The sequence below is a fragment of the Aethina tumida genome, chromosome 1 (assembly GCF_024364675.1).
Source record: "Aethina tumida isolate Nest 87 chromosome 1, icAetTumi1.1, whole genome shotgun sequence".
Classification (NCBI taxonomy): domain Eukaryota; kingdom Metazoa; phylum Arthropoda; class Insecta; order Coleoptera; family Nitidulidae; genus Aethina; species Aethina tumida.
Window position 1 is genome coordinate 56,099,897 of NC_065435.1, and position 15,668 is coordinate 56,115,564.

Sequence of the window (15,668 nt, forward strand, 5' to 3'; positions counted from 1 at the left end):
AAAACTGACTATAAAAGCATTAAAATAAGATACATATTTCAATTGGTACTAGTGCGAAGTCACTCTTACAATTGAATGAATGCTTATGATATTAGTTTAGCTATTAGACAATTACTTGACCTAATTTTATAAACAATTATTTTTTTATTATAAATTTGTACTCTACTCATGATTTTTTATAATTTATTATTTTCATATTTTAAAAATTGACTTAAATTGGAGTTGTTTGACCACAGTGCGTCGTTCACGATTCATGTCCTTTAGTGCTGTACAAGTAATTGTCTGGTTAAAGTTTGATCACATCAAAAAACTTGTAAAATGTATTATTCAGTTTTAAAGACCATTAAGAAATTTAATGCCTTAAAAGTGATAACCTGCAGCTTACACAAATTTAAAATGAATAAATTATGAACGTTTTAAAGAAAAATATATTTTACCAGCTACATAGGAATACAAAACAAATTTATAACAAACACATATTGCATATATCTAAAATATTAAAATTGATTGGTTCGAAAATAGATAAAACACATTTCTTATCTATGTGTATGTATTTTGAGCTTATTTATAAATAATAGTTGATGTACTTTCCAAAAATACTTTTGAAATTATTTTCGTTTAATAGGCATTAAAATCTATTTCTCCTTAAAAAATTATTTCGTGGTCATTCATTGGTCATAACCTTAAGAGAAACTAAACTAAAAAACAGCGTGTATTTGTCAAAAGAAAAATTGATTTGACATAAAAATATGTAAATATTAATTAACTACCTCGAAAATAGATAATGCACATATTTGTTTGTATTTTGTGCATATTCATAAATAATAATAGGTAGTTAATAAATGGAAATATCAATATATTTGTTCAATACTTATATTTATAGATTTTAATTTTTAAATAGAGAATTTTTTTACGTAATTATTATTAACTTCTTACATAACAGTGAGTATGTGGTTAAAATTTTTTGGATAAGTTGTAAAATACCTTGGAGAATAATCATCATTCTAAGAAATAACAGTTCTGATTATTTTTATATGAAATTAGGCTTATTAAAATATTTTATGAAAGCAATATTATAATATTTCTTCCACGTCAGCAATATTCCAATAAACTAAATAAATAATATAGGTTTACAAACCTACCTGAAGGAAGTTTTTTATAGCCTAAAACAATTTTTTTAAATTACCTTTATATATTTTAATTTTCAAATTTGTTTGTATATTAAGAATTATTAAAATAATAAAAAATTACTTATAATTACTAAAATTTCATGTAAAATTATTAATAACTATGATTATTAATATTCCCTTTTTAGTTATAAGAGACGATGCCCTTTATAATATGTACATACAATCTAATAACAGATTCTAATTTAATAAAAAACTCAAATGTTAAAATGCTCATGCAAAAGTAAAATATATTAATAATCATTCTAAGCAGTAACAGTCCTAATTCCAGCAATATTCAAATAAAACTGAACTAAATCTGCATTTCCTTTGTGCTTTGTCGCATTATATTTCATCCGGAACGTGGAAACACAATAATTGAATGGTTGGACGACGGATCAGAAAATTTTTACGGGATTGAGCACTCTTCGGCGAATTAATCAATTCGCTTTTCCGACGTGACGCTTTAATCTCGTGCGATTTAATGGACTTTTTCGATTTACATAAACCGACACAGAATTGCCGATCTGACGTTTCCCGTTCATCAGCCGAACCATTGCCATCAATCAATAGGTGGGTGGAAACTGTGCCGAAAAGTGAAGGTTTTATTAAAATTCGTCGCACGGAATTATTATCTGTTTATGAGAGATGTAATTAGGTTAATGGTGACATCGAGGACAATTACAAACGTAATATGGTATACAAAATGGTTCGTGTATTTGTATAACTTTCATTGGAACATTTCCTGTGCGATTCAATGCAATATATCCTGTTTGAGTTCGATTGTAAACACAGAATGGGGCACGTGAGTAGTCCACTAAATTAGAACAAACAGTGTTCCACAGTGCAATAATGCAACAGGAACAGCATTTCTCAAGTACGATGTCAAACATTTCGGGGTACATTGCTAACATAGATTTTCTTGCAATTTCGGGAATTTCAGCATTACCGGAACCATATATTTTACAGTTCCACGTATTTGAAGATAAAGTGTAAACTTAGCAGTTCACAAGAATTAATAACGATCAAATAAAATTTTAATACTGGACTATTTTTGACTCTAGAATATACTGTAACACTTTTAATTATGCTTTTACTTATCTAAATAATTAGCAAGTTAAATATTTAATTATTTATGTGTATCTATTTGTGTAATAAGTTTGAGGCCTACGTATCCGTATGAAATTTTTTAATCATGTTCATTAGTAGTTAGAATAATAAACGTTGAATAGATAAAGTAAAATTATTATAGTTGGGGGGCATGTTTTACTTAATTATACACTAATTTATTAGAAAATAGATATGATAGAAAGTTAAATTTTTCTAATAATATATTTTTAATACAGAAGAAATTTATGTAGTTAATTTTTCTAATATTGTAGTAGAACAATGTCTACTACATGCAAAAAAAACGGAACACCTAGATATAATTGAATTATTGTTAAACAAAAATCTTGTCAAAAGTTAATAATGAGTCGGACCCCCTGTTTGATTAAGACACTTATTGAAGCGTTGTGGCATCGATCTAATGTGATTATCGACATATTCTTGTGGTATCTTACCCCACACTAACTGAATCTGACGTTTTAGTTTATTGAGAGTCTGTGGAGGGCGCTGTCAATCCCTTAAGTATCGCCTCATCTTGTACGATTAAGGAAGATCTGGCTGGCCAAGGCAGTAAATTTACATGGGAAGCTTCTAAGAAGTTTAATGTGTTCCTGACAGTATGTGGACGGGCATTATCTTGCTGAAAAATTAGTTCGAGATATCTTCTTATATAGGGATGAAAATAAGGCTCCAAAACATCATCTAAGTATCACTGGGACGTCATATCGCCACTAATGCAAACTGAAGGTGACCTACTACCATAAGCAATAGCACCCCATGCCACTAAACCCATAGTGTTATGAATATGACCACAGCAAAACGAGGATCACATTTCCACGTCGCCGTCCTACTAACACATGACCATCGTGCATGCCCAAGCAAAGCGTGATTCATTACATTGTGATTCCATTCCTGAGCCCACAGTTGACAGTCACTACGTTTGCTAGTATAAGTAAGTCCAAAAAAGAGCGATAAAACCGTTGACCAATAGACTTTATACGGAGATAAACAGATCGAATTGGCCTACTTCCATCGGCAAAAAATTCGTCAGCATTCATCTGCATTAAACTTATCCTGTCCGTTAGGGCCAATAATCTAAGACGACGGTCCTCTGGCTCTGTGCTAGCTCTGGGTCTTCCGGAACCACTTGCTCTACCTCTTTTGCCCTCTTTACTCCCTGACTTCTTACATCGTATCACAATACTCACATCTCTGTTCAAACGCCACGATATTTCTCGAAACGAAATGTCTGCTTCATTCAGGCCCACTATTCTAACTCTATCAAACTCTCTTAATCAGCTAAAATTATTTCTTCTTCGCACTCTCGGCATGTTGAACATTTAGTATATAAATAAAACAAATTGTGACAAAAACTAAGTACACAATTATTTGAAATACCTTAAAGATATGAAGAAAAAAAGAATAAAAAACCGACAATACGTTTTCCAATTAAGTTCAAATTTTAATCATTTCTTATTTCAACAGATATCTAAAAGAGATTTTTGATTCACCAATTTATTTATATTTACTCAATTATAGTTACATATCAGAAGGCAGATTTCTATGCTATTTTCAAAAATATATATTATTTGAAGCTAAAAATACTAAACTAATCTAAAATTTATCCTCTGAAAATGTTCATATGGCCATAAAGAGAATTATATCATAATTTTAAAAACATACAATGTATTATTTTAATTAAACCACATAGTCAGATTAGTCAAAGTAGAGAGAAACGTGACAACAACATTTGTCACGTGCATAATTTGTTATCAAATTTATGCTTTCATTTTAATATAATTAAGCTCTTTTGTTTTTTAAAATTATTAAAATATTCATGATTAAAAGTATATTATGGACCTTTAAATAATAGAAATAAAACAAAGATCTACCTCTTTTCTGAGGATAAAAAATATTTCAGTTTATTAACTCACCTAACTAATTATAAATATATATAAATTCCTGTTATATTTTAATGATTTACAAAAAATTAACTGTAAAATATTAATAAAGTGGCTGCAAAATTAAAACATAATTACTTTTTATTAGAAAACTTTAACATTATAATGATTAATAACTAATACTAAAAAAATAAAATACTAAAAAACATATTAAAAATCTTATACAAGGGCATGGCTAAATTTTGTTAATTAAAGTGAATATGTTATCGAATACAATCATTCTATGTTTGCCCCACAAGAAATCAAAGTGATTCAAATGGGAAACCTCGAATTTCCCATAGACGTTTGCTTCTGGCGAAAATTTATTAAACAAATATTTGGTATCCTAAAAATTTGTAATTAAATTTAATTAAAATACAAATATATTCGACTTACTGGTACGGAAACAATCGAATCGTGTGTGCTTGAAATTAAATACACGGGAACATTAATACGATTCCAGGGATATTCCGGAGGCGTAGTGGAATTATATCTAAGAAGATTCTCCTCGCTACCGTAATCGTACATTAGATAATTACCTTTGTTATCCAAAGTTTGTGCAAAATGAACAAACTCTGTTAGCATCATTGTCCTCGGCAAATTTGATGCTATCAAATTAACGTATTTCTGAAATAATAATGTCTGTTTAAATCAAAGAAAGGTATTTCGGTGTCGCCATACCGGTTCCGTTTCGTTAGGCGTCCCACCCGCCAATAAACAAAATATACCAATATAAATATCTTTAACAGGAAGATATGTGACTAATTGCAAAAGTCGTGATTCAAAAGAATCTTTTATAAATATTGCCCCTTTTCCTATTGCAGCTCCAACAGACTGCAATAAAATAAATGTGTACTACAATAATTATTATAATCTTAATATCTTGTACCTGTACAATCTTCCATATTGCTCCGGTATATTTTAGAGGACTTCGCATGTGTTTGATGTACAAGAATGGGGCCATTTCCACGAAAATTTTGATATATTTTTTAGCATGCTCTGGTTGTAAAGAAGCGTATATCAAGGATGAACTTGCAGACATTGAATAACCAACGAAAATTATGGTTGAATTTGAAACTTCGGCAATTTTCTCGATGAATTTGGGAAAGTCGTACATACCTATGTGATGACTCCTTAAAAAAAATTACATATTTATAATAAAATCTAATGAATTTTGTCTCTTACCAGTAATTCCAATATTTTAAATCGCGAGTTGTTAAATTAACATGTCCCATAGAGAACCATGTACCACGATGATTGGGTATCCACACTTCGTATCCTCTGTTCCAAAATTCAATTGCTACAAAATAATTACTATTTAATATTATTTTGTTCCTATTTTTGTATGTTTATATGATTTTACCAATAGATTCGTTGCCTTGGCTCACCCAAACTATTCCGTCTGAGGCAAATGGATGTTCAAGCATTACAACACCTCTTCGATTGGGATTAATAATTCTAAACATCATTAAAATGTAACCATCATCAGTCGTCACTGTGTAATTCTCTAAATATTGTTTTGGAAAGTGTCTTTCAAGAATTTCTGGCTATAAACACACCATAAAATTGATTTAGCATTAATATTGTTCTAAGTTCTTACCGTATTGGACATAACGTCTGGCTCATAATAACAATTTTCGGAAATAAATGAAATGTAGTAATCGGAAAAGTTCAGACAGGCATTATTATAAACTGATACACCAGCGGTTAAAGATAAGCAACTGTATAAAACTAACAGAAACATCTTGACTCAATTATTTCTTTTGATTTTATTCTGGTTAAATACTCGAATGCAACAATAAAAAGCAGATAATTATGTTATGCGAATAAAACAATGTGTTGTTACGATAATTTATCAATTGGAATATTAACCACATACTAAAAATGTGAATGTAGTTAATTACTATTATGTAATTAGAACCTAGTGATAATTATAATCTACACATATGGTTTAAGACATAAATTCTTACTTAGTGAAACATATAGTCACTGTATTATGAATATTCATTTTGAACATTATTTATAATTAATAAAATACGATTTATAAATATAAACATATTATTATTATTCCAAAATAAAAATCATTATGTTTCAAATAAATTTATTCAACAAAAATAAACAGAATAAAAATAGAGGTTATTACTGAAACGCTAAAACCGCAAATCTATATGCAGAGTAACAAAATTATGGATGAGACAAAGATTTATTAAGAGCACCTAATGCAGCCCTTCTGTGCTCATGCATAAATAAATGACGAAAGTTTTAGGAAGTGGAGGAACAGTAAGCATTAATTCAACACGCATTTTAATTTCTTAATTTATTTATTAGAAAAGATATCCTTTCAGATAGAGCATTTTATAACCTGTTCGTAATTTTCCAATTAACATTTCAAATCAAATACAATTTTTATTGTTGAAATATTAATACAAATAGGATCTGAAAATTGAAAATGTTTAATGTTTACCCGTGGATTTATTGGGCTCAACCAATCACACGCACGTTTTAATTTTCCTGTCTTTCAATAATTTGTGTCCAGAAATCACATACAATCATTTCTTAGATAACGTAACATGAAGTGATATTTATTTACCGTATTGGAGTAGACATCTGGTTCAGCAGAAGTTCCTGGAGTTATAAATAATCCAACTACAATGTGCAAACAATTTCTTCAATATTATGAATTGCGACTAAACTGAAACATGTAATAATTATAAAAAATAAAATTATAAAATGTAAAATGTTACTCTTATAAATTCTCTTTTTAGAATAATAGAAAACAGATTTCAAAAGTAAACTCTTTATACATTCAATAACTGATAATTTACATAAGCAGCAGTATTTAATATAATTAGTATTTACAATTAAATCGGTAAATCCATAACGTGAGTTTCAGTAGCGTCAGTTTATGGTCAAGGACAGGAATGCACTTTAAACTAGTTTTACAAAAATACACAAAAGATACTTTATATTGAAATTTCAAAACGACTCCTTTTTACAGGATTTTCTGTCCAATATGAACTGTATGTATTATTAAAAACTTGCAAATAATTGCATTTGTGAGAACTTTGGTTGACTAAACGAATTTTCCACTTTACGAGAAGTATCAGTTTCAACTATAAATTAGTACATTGTGAAATAAATTGCAAAAAAATATGTAATTTTCCAAAATACCTAAAAATATATTTGATTTGATAATTTAAATTTAAAACAAATAATTAAATAAATGTATATAAAATATTTTATTTATTTTCGAGAAATTTGAAAATTAAAATATTTAAAATTCATTTTTATTTCGACAAAAAATCTATAAAATTACTTTAATAATTAGTATTTTTGAAAACTGAACGAATATCAATCAGCTTTTATCTGTTTATGCAGTTTATTATTAAAACTAAATGGTTTAGAAGTATATAAAATATTATAATTGCAAATATTTTTATTATGTATTACATTATTTTACTCAACAATTTAAAAATATTATCATAAACTTTGAATCTATTCTTTCCAAAGTGGAAATCAATATGATTCATGTTGGTTACTTTTTGTTGACCATATATCTTAGCAGTTGGTGGTAAATCATCGTAAAGTATCTGGGCATCCTAAAGAAAAATCAAAATAATTGGTATTTATACTATTTGAAGTAGTAGTGAGATGATTACCTTGACGGTTGATATTGTGTCACTATAACTCGAAATTAAGTAAAATGGAACTTTTATTCGTTCCAAAGGATACAATGGTGATATTTCAGAATTATATAGTTTCAAATTGTGCTCTTTCCCATAGTCGTACATTTGAAACCTGCCTCCAGCTTGAACAATTTGAGAATAATGGTAAACTAAACCAAGACTAGTTCCCCGGACATTCGTCGCAAGCAATATATTTATAAACCTCTAAAAATATAAAAATTCATTATTCTAATAAAAATATTGATATATTCTAACCGGATCAAATTCCGTCGTGTAACCGCTCGTCGAAGTGAGAAAAAACACGATGAGCTGTTTAAATGGGAAAAACACGAACAACGTAATTATATATGTTAGTATACCGTTTCTTATAAGAAATCCACCAATTCCAACAATTTCTGATAGCAACTAAAAAATACATTTTGTATATAATTATTAAGTTTAAACATTTTTGTACTTAAAACTCACTCGTATTACTTTATGAAATGGTGAAATAAGCCGAGTTGGAGATTCAATATGGTAAAAATTCGCTACAGGGGACAATTCTATGAAGAGTTTCACGTGTTTTGCGGCGTGGTCAGGCTTCATTGTTGCGTAAGCCAACGAAGCGGTGGTCGACATTGAATGAGAGATAACAATTATGTCGGTGTTGTTTGTCACTTCCGAAATTTTTTCCAAAAATTTTGCATAATCGTGTATTCCTATTTCGTGAAACCTGAAACAAACATCAACTGTATCATTATTTAAAAATAACGTAATTTTGTTACCCGAAGTTCCAGTATTCCAACTGATTAATTGTTAGATTAACGTGTTTTTCTGAGTACCAAGTACCTCTGTTATTAGGCAGCCATACGTCATAGCCTTTTCTCCAAAACTCTAAAGCTACAAACCCATCAATTTGAATTATTCTACTTTTTCCAGCAATAGACTCAAATTAAATACCCGTGGACTCATTAATCTGTGACATCCAGATGACTGAATCAGTGAGCATTGGATGCTGAAGTACAACAACTCCTTTGGGCTTTCTCCTGACAATCCTGAACATCGTTAAAATATATCCATCGTCGGTGGTCACAGTATATTTCTGCACGTGCTCCCTTCCTACGTATCTTTCTAACCTTTCAGGCTAACACAGGTAATAAAATTAAGTTAGTTCTTTAATTTAAGCTTCATTAACATACCGTATTGGAAAATACATCTTTTTCATAATAACAATCTGGAAATATTGGTGAAAACCAATATCCAATCCAACTTTTGCAGACGTTGTTGTTTAGGTGAATTTGCGCGTCAACTACAAAGATAAGTGAAAATACAACAGTAATGAGGCTATACATTTTGCTAGTATTAAAAGTATATAGTGCCGCACTCAATATATTTCCTTTCTTTATCTGCAACACCAATAGTCAATTACATTTAAGGTAACTAATTATGTTTTTTTTTATTGACAGGTCGTTGTCTTAACTACTAGATAATATCTATCTATTAATAAAGTAATTGCAAATTATTAAATAGTTTCTGGGATTAGCCTGGAATACAGCTCTATACAAACAGATAATTGAATTGAATTGGTGAGAGTATTTGATTTATAATATGTAAAAAAGGTTTTTTTGATTGTCTAATAATACTGAATTTTATTTATATTAAATCATTATTTATGTTACATATACATATATGTTATAGTATATGATTTAATAGTTCCAACATATGTTTGTAGACTTTATTTCTGTCTTTGCCCCAATGGTAACCAATGTGGTTAAGTCCGGTCGTCTTGTACTGGCCATATATTTTACTTTTTGGTGACAATTTGTTGAAGAGTACATCAGCGTCCTATAAAAACAATAATTCAAATTTTTAATACGAAATATAAAGACCAATAGGGAAAATGGAAAAAATTGATACGTACTCCGGTAGTTGCACAAGAATCACCAGTACTAGACATTAAATAGACGGGAACTTGTATTTTTTCTACTGGATATTCTGGAGGTTGTTCGGATTGATACACTAGTCGATTCTTCTTTTTACCGTAGTTCCACATCTGGAACCTGCCTTTTGCATTGACAATTTGAGCATAATGATAGTAAACTCCAAGAGAGAAACCCCTTGGCATCACAGTCATCAAAGGGAACATTTTCTAAAAACACCGCAATAATGCCAATTGATTGTCGAATATTGCAATACTTACGGGGTCAAATTCATGGGGAGTCCACCCGCAGAACAAATTAATAATGAAAAGTCCAATTTGACCCACTGGGAGGAAGGCTAGGAAATTTTTTGCTTTTTCAAGGAACGAATGAGCCGTAAACATTCCTCCGATGTGTATTAAGTTGGTGAATTTCTGAAATCACACAATTAAAACCACTTCGATAACAGATGTTAATTGTGGTACCCGAAAAATGTTTGCTAATGGCGCCACGTAACTTAAAGGACTTTTAACGTGTTCGAAATACGTAATTGGACCCATTTGAATCAGTATCTTTATGTGATTTTTAGCATGTTCGGGTTGCAAAGAGGCATAAACCATTGATGATGACACTGCCATTGAGTGACCGATGAATACAAGATCATTACTTCCAGTTACTTGAGAAATTTTTTCGAAAATTGCGGGATAATCGTACATTCCGATTTCGTGAAACCTGAAAATAATGTGTTTATGTATCATTATTATACAATTTTATCAATTTTGGTTTTTAATTTTAAATTATTACAGTCTATACCTGTGAAGGCTTTACTAACGTTTATAACTAATATATAAATGTTACAAAAATTGACACAATTTGAATTACATTGCCAACTATATGATAAATATGTTTTCAGAATAATATTAATGATTTTGAATTTAAGAAAATATATATGCCATGGTACCATTATGTTACATGGCGTGTTTAGTACGGAATAATTTTTAGTATAATATAATGTAATAGATGTGAAATTTGAAAAATATAAATCATATCTCAAAAACATTTCTTAATATGTTATATATGTATAAATAAATGACTTGACTTACGTAAAATCCCAATATTTAAACTGATTTATTGTTAAATTTACGTGTTTTTCTGAATACCACGTTCCCCTGTTGTTAGGTATCCAAACCTCATAACCTTCATTCCAAAATGTGATTGCTGCAAATCCAATAAAGTTTTAGTACGTGCTACACATTCCAATGAATTTATCCAAGCTTTAAATAAAGAATTATATAACTAACCTGTTGATTCATTGCCTTGAGACACATAAATAATGCCATCAGAACTAACAGGATGCTGAAGAATTACAATTCCCTTAGGATTATCCCTGAGAATTCGAAACATGCCCAAAATATAACCATCTTGGGTTGTCACCGAATAGTTCTCATATCCTCCCGCTCCAAAGTGATGTTCCAAAATTTCTGGCTTAAATTATATAATGTCAACGTTTAGTTTTCAATTCAATTTTAATCTTAAATTTTACTTACAATATTTTTGCCCACGTCAGCTTCATACCAACAATTTTTTGAAAACGGACGTACATAATAGTCGAACCAAGTCTTACAGACTTTTTGATTATAAGCTTGAATGCCTGTTAAAGTAAGAATTACAAATACTGCCTTGCGTAACATATTTAATAATCTAAATGCACCTTCAGTTCGCTCATTTTTATATATAATATTTCCTATCAATTTCACAAATTAAAGTTAAGTTGGTAATTTTGTTTCATTATGGTTTCAATGATAACAGTAAAAGGAATGACATAAAATTTCAAGAATACTTTTATTATCTACAAAATATATGTTTTTATACAATTTAATAACTAGTTCACGAATAATCTTATCGTATTTATTTCGGCCCTTTTGCCAATTTACATCTATATGTATGTGATTAAGTCATGACATTTCAAATTCAACGTAAAATTTCGTAGCATTGGAACTGTATAAATTTTATAAATAAAATACATTAAAAATTTATATATTTTTTAATTATAATGCCAGGGGAACTTGTACACAGAATATTTTCCACAAGATATGATGAAGATGTGAAATGTTTACATACCATCTTGTCTTATTACTAACAATTTTTAGTAGGTTAAATGTTTGTACAAATTAAAAAAAAGCTAGATATGTTCAAAAATTAGGCATATTAAACTTTTATGAATTAATTTAATTAGAATGGATTGCACATATCGGCAGAGTTTCTTTTATTAATTTTTATAAGGTGACGCGAAATCGTCGGAGAGATAAAAAATTTTACCCATATCAAAGGTATTAGGAAGATTTTTTTGTAATGACCGTACAGAATTATACGTCAAGGCATGATAATTGGTGCAATATACTCAAGAGACATTGTTAACGGGTTACTTCAAGATGCTATCGACGTGAACTTTTTGAACAATTTTCTTAACTTGTTGTTGAATTTGGAAGTGGTAATTTTGTGTCAGTACCTTGTTAAAAATAAAAACACAGGGAAAGAATTTTAGGAATACTTTTATTAACTATAAAATGTTTTAGCAATTAGTTCAACAATATATTTATAGAATCAATTTCTGTCCTTCTCTTATGCATATCAACATGGCTGAAGTTTCAAAATTTGTTATATATTTTAGTAGCATTGTATAATTTACAATTGTACAAAATATTTGCATCCTGCAATATAAAATACATTAAAAAATTACTCTGTTCACATAAAAAAAACTTAAAATGTACTCCTATAAGTGACACAAGGGTGAACTTTGAAGGTGATAAACAGAAACTGATATTTTCAACGGGATATTCAGATGGAGTTGTCGAATTGTAGACAATCAATATCCTTGTTTTCCAAATTTTCCACATTTGTCATACGTCTTCGGCATTTACAATTTGTGCATCATTAGATAGTAAACCTCCAAGTACTGTACCCATTAAACAATATAATGACTATAAAAATTGGCTTAAGTTTGCCTTTTTTATATTTTGTTGTTAACTTACAGACTCAAACTTTCTAAGCATCTATCCAGTAAAAATTATAATAGTCATAACCGAATGGTAAATTTATATCCCACTGGGATATAGCTGTTTCAATAGAGCCATTACTAAAAATCCACGAAGAATACTGAAGTCATTGTCACAAAGAATTTCTCCGTTCATCATACTTAGTTACAATAAACATTTCTCTTATGAAATACTTGTTTTGTCCATAAAAATTATGCAAATATTGCGCACATTTAATGAATATATAAATAATATCTAAATTACTATTAAAATAATAATTTAATAAAGGTTATTTTAAGAATAAAATATATTGGTTTTACAGAAATCGTTATCAATTTATGCATACTGAAAATCAAAACTTTAATATATCCCGTCATATAATACTTAAACAATTATTCGTCTTGTCAGTGGGACGTAAAATTGGTTCATTACGACATTGTAAACAGGTAAGTAAACATTTTTAAGAAATACTTTGGTAGTGATTTAGTTAGTAATAAACACCAAAAGATTTCTTTCTTACAATTAAAATTTTTCCCCAGAATTAATTATTACCTAATATTGGAGAATGTTAAAAGTGTTTAATTGATACTTAAGTGTTATGTACTGATATGCAGGTTAAAATAGATAAATTTTATCTTAATATTCAAAATCCATTATTATAATATGCCCAATATTTTAATATATATTTTAATTACTTACAGGGTTAATTTCTCCATGCGCAAAATATCATAATAAGTGAATTAGTTATCTGTTTAACGGACAAATTTATAACCCACTTAAAACATATTGATTGTACGAAAATCCTAGTGCACAGTTCGCCAACTCCTTTCGAAAAATGTAAATAAAATAAGTTTTAGTTCTAGTTAATTCTGAATAAATTTAGTTTCTAAATAAAACTTAAGAATTAATTACTAGAACTTAAAGAATCTACAAATCAACAAAAAACAAATCCTTTGAAAAAATTTTTAATAATACGGTAAGTTTTTAAGAAAAATTAAATCGATTTTCAGTGTTTTCATCAAACGTATTGTTGGTATTTTAAAGCCTTATAATTTTCGATTTGTGGATTGATTTTCAGAAACTAACCAGTTACATATAGGGAATTAAAAACCATTTTTAATAGTTTATCATTTGACTCCATACATCACATTCACTGCCATTTGACAAATTATATGTAAGGTGGTAATTTTCTTTTATTAAGTTGCTAAAGATAAAGGCAAAAGAATATATCACGGAAATTTAAAAATATTTTTATTACCTACAAATTATTCTTACAAAATCTTAGCAATTAATTCAAGAATATTATCATAAAATCTATTTCTGTCCTTTCCCCAATGCACATCCACATGGCTAAGCCCTGAAGTTTCAAATTTGCCGTATTTTTTAGTAGCATTGGATAATTTATGGTACAAAATATCTGCATCCTGTAATATAAAATTCATTAAAAATTACTTTATTCACAGAAAAATACTTAACACGTACGCCTATAGTGGCACAAGAGTCACTCGAACTTGTAAGAAGATAAACAGGAACGTTGATATTTTCCACGGGATATTCAGGTGGAGTTGTCGAATTGTATGCAATCAAATTTCCTTGTTTCCCATAATCCCACATTATGTATCTGCCTCCAGCATTCACAATTTGTGCATAATGATAGTAAACTCCAAGTCCTGTACCTTTTAGTGCAGTTCCCATCAATGAATATAATGACTGTAAAAAATGACTTAAATTTCGTCGTTTATTTTTTGTTTTTAACGTACAGGATCAAACTCTCCGGGCGTCCATCCAGTAAAAGCCATAATAATAGCCATAACCAGATCCTTTATTGGTAAATTTATACCCCATGAGGCTATAGCTGTTTCAATAGAGCCTTTAGTGAAAAATCCCCCAATGCCCAAGGATTTCATGAAAACCTAAAAGCCACTTAGTGAATACAGTAAACTCGATTAATTTAAAAATAATACCTGGATTACACCAATGAATGGAGATAAATATTTTAATGGAGACCAAACATTTTTCATGTATGAAACAGAACCAATCAACATAATGATTTTTAAATATTTTTTGGCATGTTCTGGATTTAGAGACGCATAAGCCAATGAAGATGATCCAGCCATAGAATGTCCAACAAATATCAGATCAGTTCTATTGGTAACTTCACTAATTTTTTCAAAAAATGCTGAATAATCATACATTCCAATTTCATGAAACCTACAAATAAAACTCATAATTTATTATTTTTTGTGCAATACAAAATACCAACGTAAAATTCCAATAGTTATAATCGTGTACAGTTAAATTTGTGTGTCCTTCAGAATACCATGTGCCCCTGTGATTTGGTAACCAAACTTCATATCCTTGTTTCCAGAAATTTATCGCTACAGAAGCATGTGATCTAGTTATTAATTATAATTAAATTTTATTTAATTTATTACCAGTTGATGCGTTGCCCTGATCTATCCAGACAACTCCATCTACACTAATAGGATGTTGGAGCACCACAATACCTTTAGGATTTTCTCTCAAGATTCGGAACATTAACAGGATATACCCATCTTTAGTTGTTACTGTATAGTTTTCATAACCATCTGTACCGAAATGTCTTTCAAGTCTCTCTTGCTATAAAGAAAAATATGATGAAATGCTCATGAGAAATAAGTTTTACTTACAGTTGTTGCCTGTACATCTGGCTCATACCAGCAGTTCGGGGAGACATTTATAAAATAATAGTCTATCCAATTGTGGCAAGCATTGTTATTGAAGAAGTTTGCTTCCGATGAAGCGACAGCTACTAGTAACAAGAATATTGGAGTCATTGTCATGAAGAATTTTTTCA

At 29.3% G+C, this 15,668-nt stretch overlaps 3 protein-coding genes across 3 annotated transcripts; all 3 read right to left on the reverse strand.

Moving 5' to 3' along the window:
- Positions 1-4,298: 4,298 nt before the first annotated feature.
- LOC109601578 (uncharacterized) lies at positions 4,299-9,251 on the reverse strand. The gene is made up of 14 exons (XM_049970346.1): positions 9,078-9,251; positions 8,839-9,022; positions 8,664-8,778; positions 8,365-8,611; positions 8,155-8,304; positions 7,873-8,103; positions 7,663-7,812; positions 5,814-5,957; positions 5,577-5,760; positions 5,399-5,513; positions 5,103-5,346; positions 4,895-5,047; positions 4,610-4,840; positions 4,299-4,559 (listed from the first exon to the last, which is right to left on the reverse strand). Exons 1-14 carry the CDS (start codon positions 9,228-9,230, stop codon positions 4,410-4,412), a joined length of 2,451 nt encoding a protein of 816 aa, XP_049826303.1. The 5' UTR covers positions 9,231-9,251; the 3' UTR covers positions 4,299-4,409.
- A 247-nt stretch (positions 9,252-9,498) lies between these two features.
- LOC126266434 (gastric triacylglycerol lipase-like) lies at positions 9,499-11,488 on the reverse strand. The gene is made up of 7 exons (XM_049970348.1): positions 11,345-11,488; positions 11,099-11,282; positions 10,901-11,015; positions 10,283-10,529; positions 10,079-10,231; positions 9,800-10,027; positions 9,499-9,723 (listed from the first exon to the last, which is right to left on the reverse strand). The coding sequence occupies exons 1-7, from the start codon at positions 11,486-11,488 to the stop codon at positions 9,571-9,573; spliced, it is 1,224 nt and encodes a 407-aa protein (XP_049826305.1). The 3' UTR covers positions 9,499-9,570.
- Positions 11,489-14,066: 2,578 nt separating this feature from the next.
- Positions 14,067-15,657, reverse strand: LOC109601857 (tear acid lipase-like protein). Its single transcript, XM_049970564.1, has 7 exons — positions 15,502-15,657; positions 15,268-15,451; positions 15,096-15,210; positions 14,797-15,043; positions 14,593-14,745; positions 14,315-14,542; positions 14,067-14,256 (listed from the first exon to the last, which is right to left on the reverse strand). Exons 1-7 carry the CDS (start codon positions 15,652-15,654, stop codon positions 14,104-14,106), a joined length of 1,233 nt encoding a protein of 410 aa, XP_049826521.1. The 5' UTR covers positions 15,655-15,657; the 3' UTR covers positions 14,067-14,103.
- Positions 15,658-15,668: the final 11 nt, after the last annotated feature.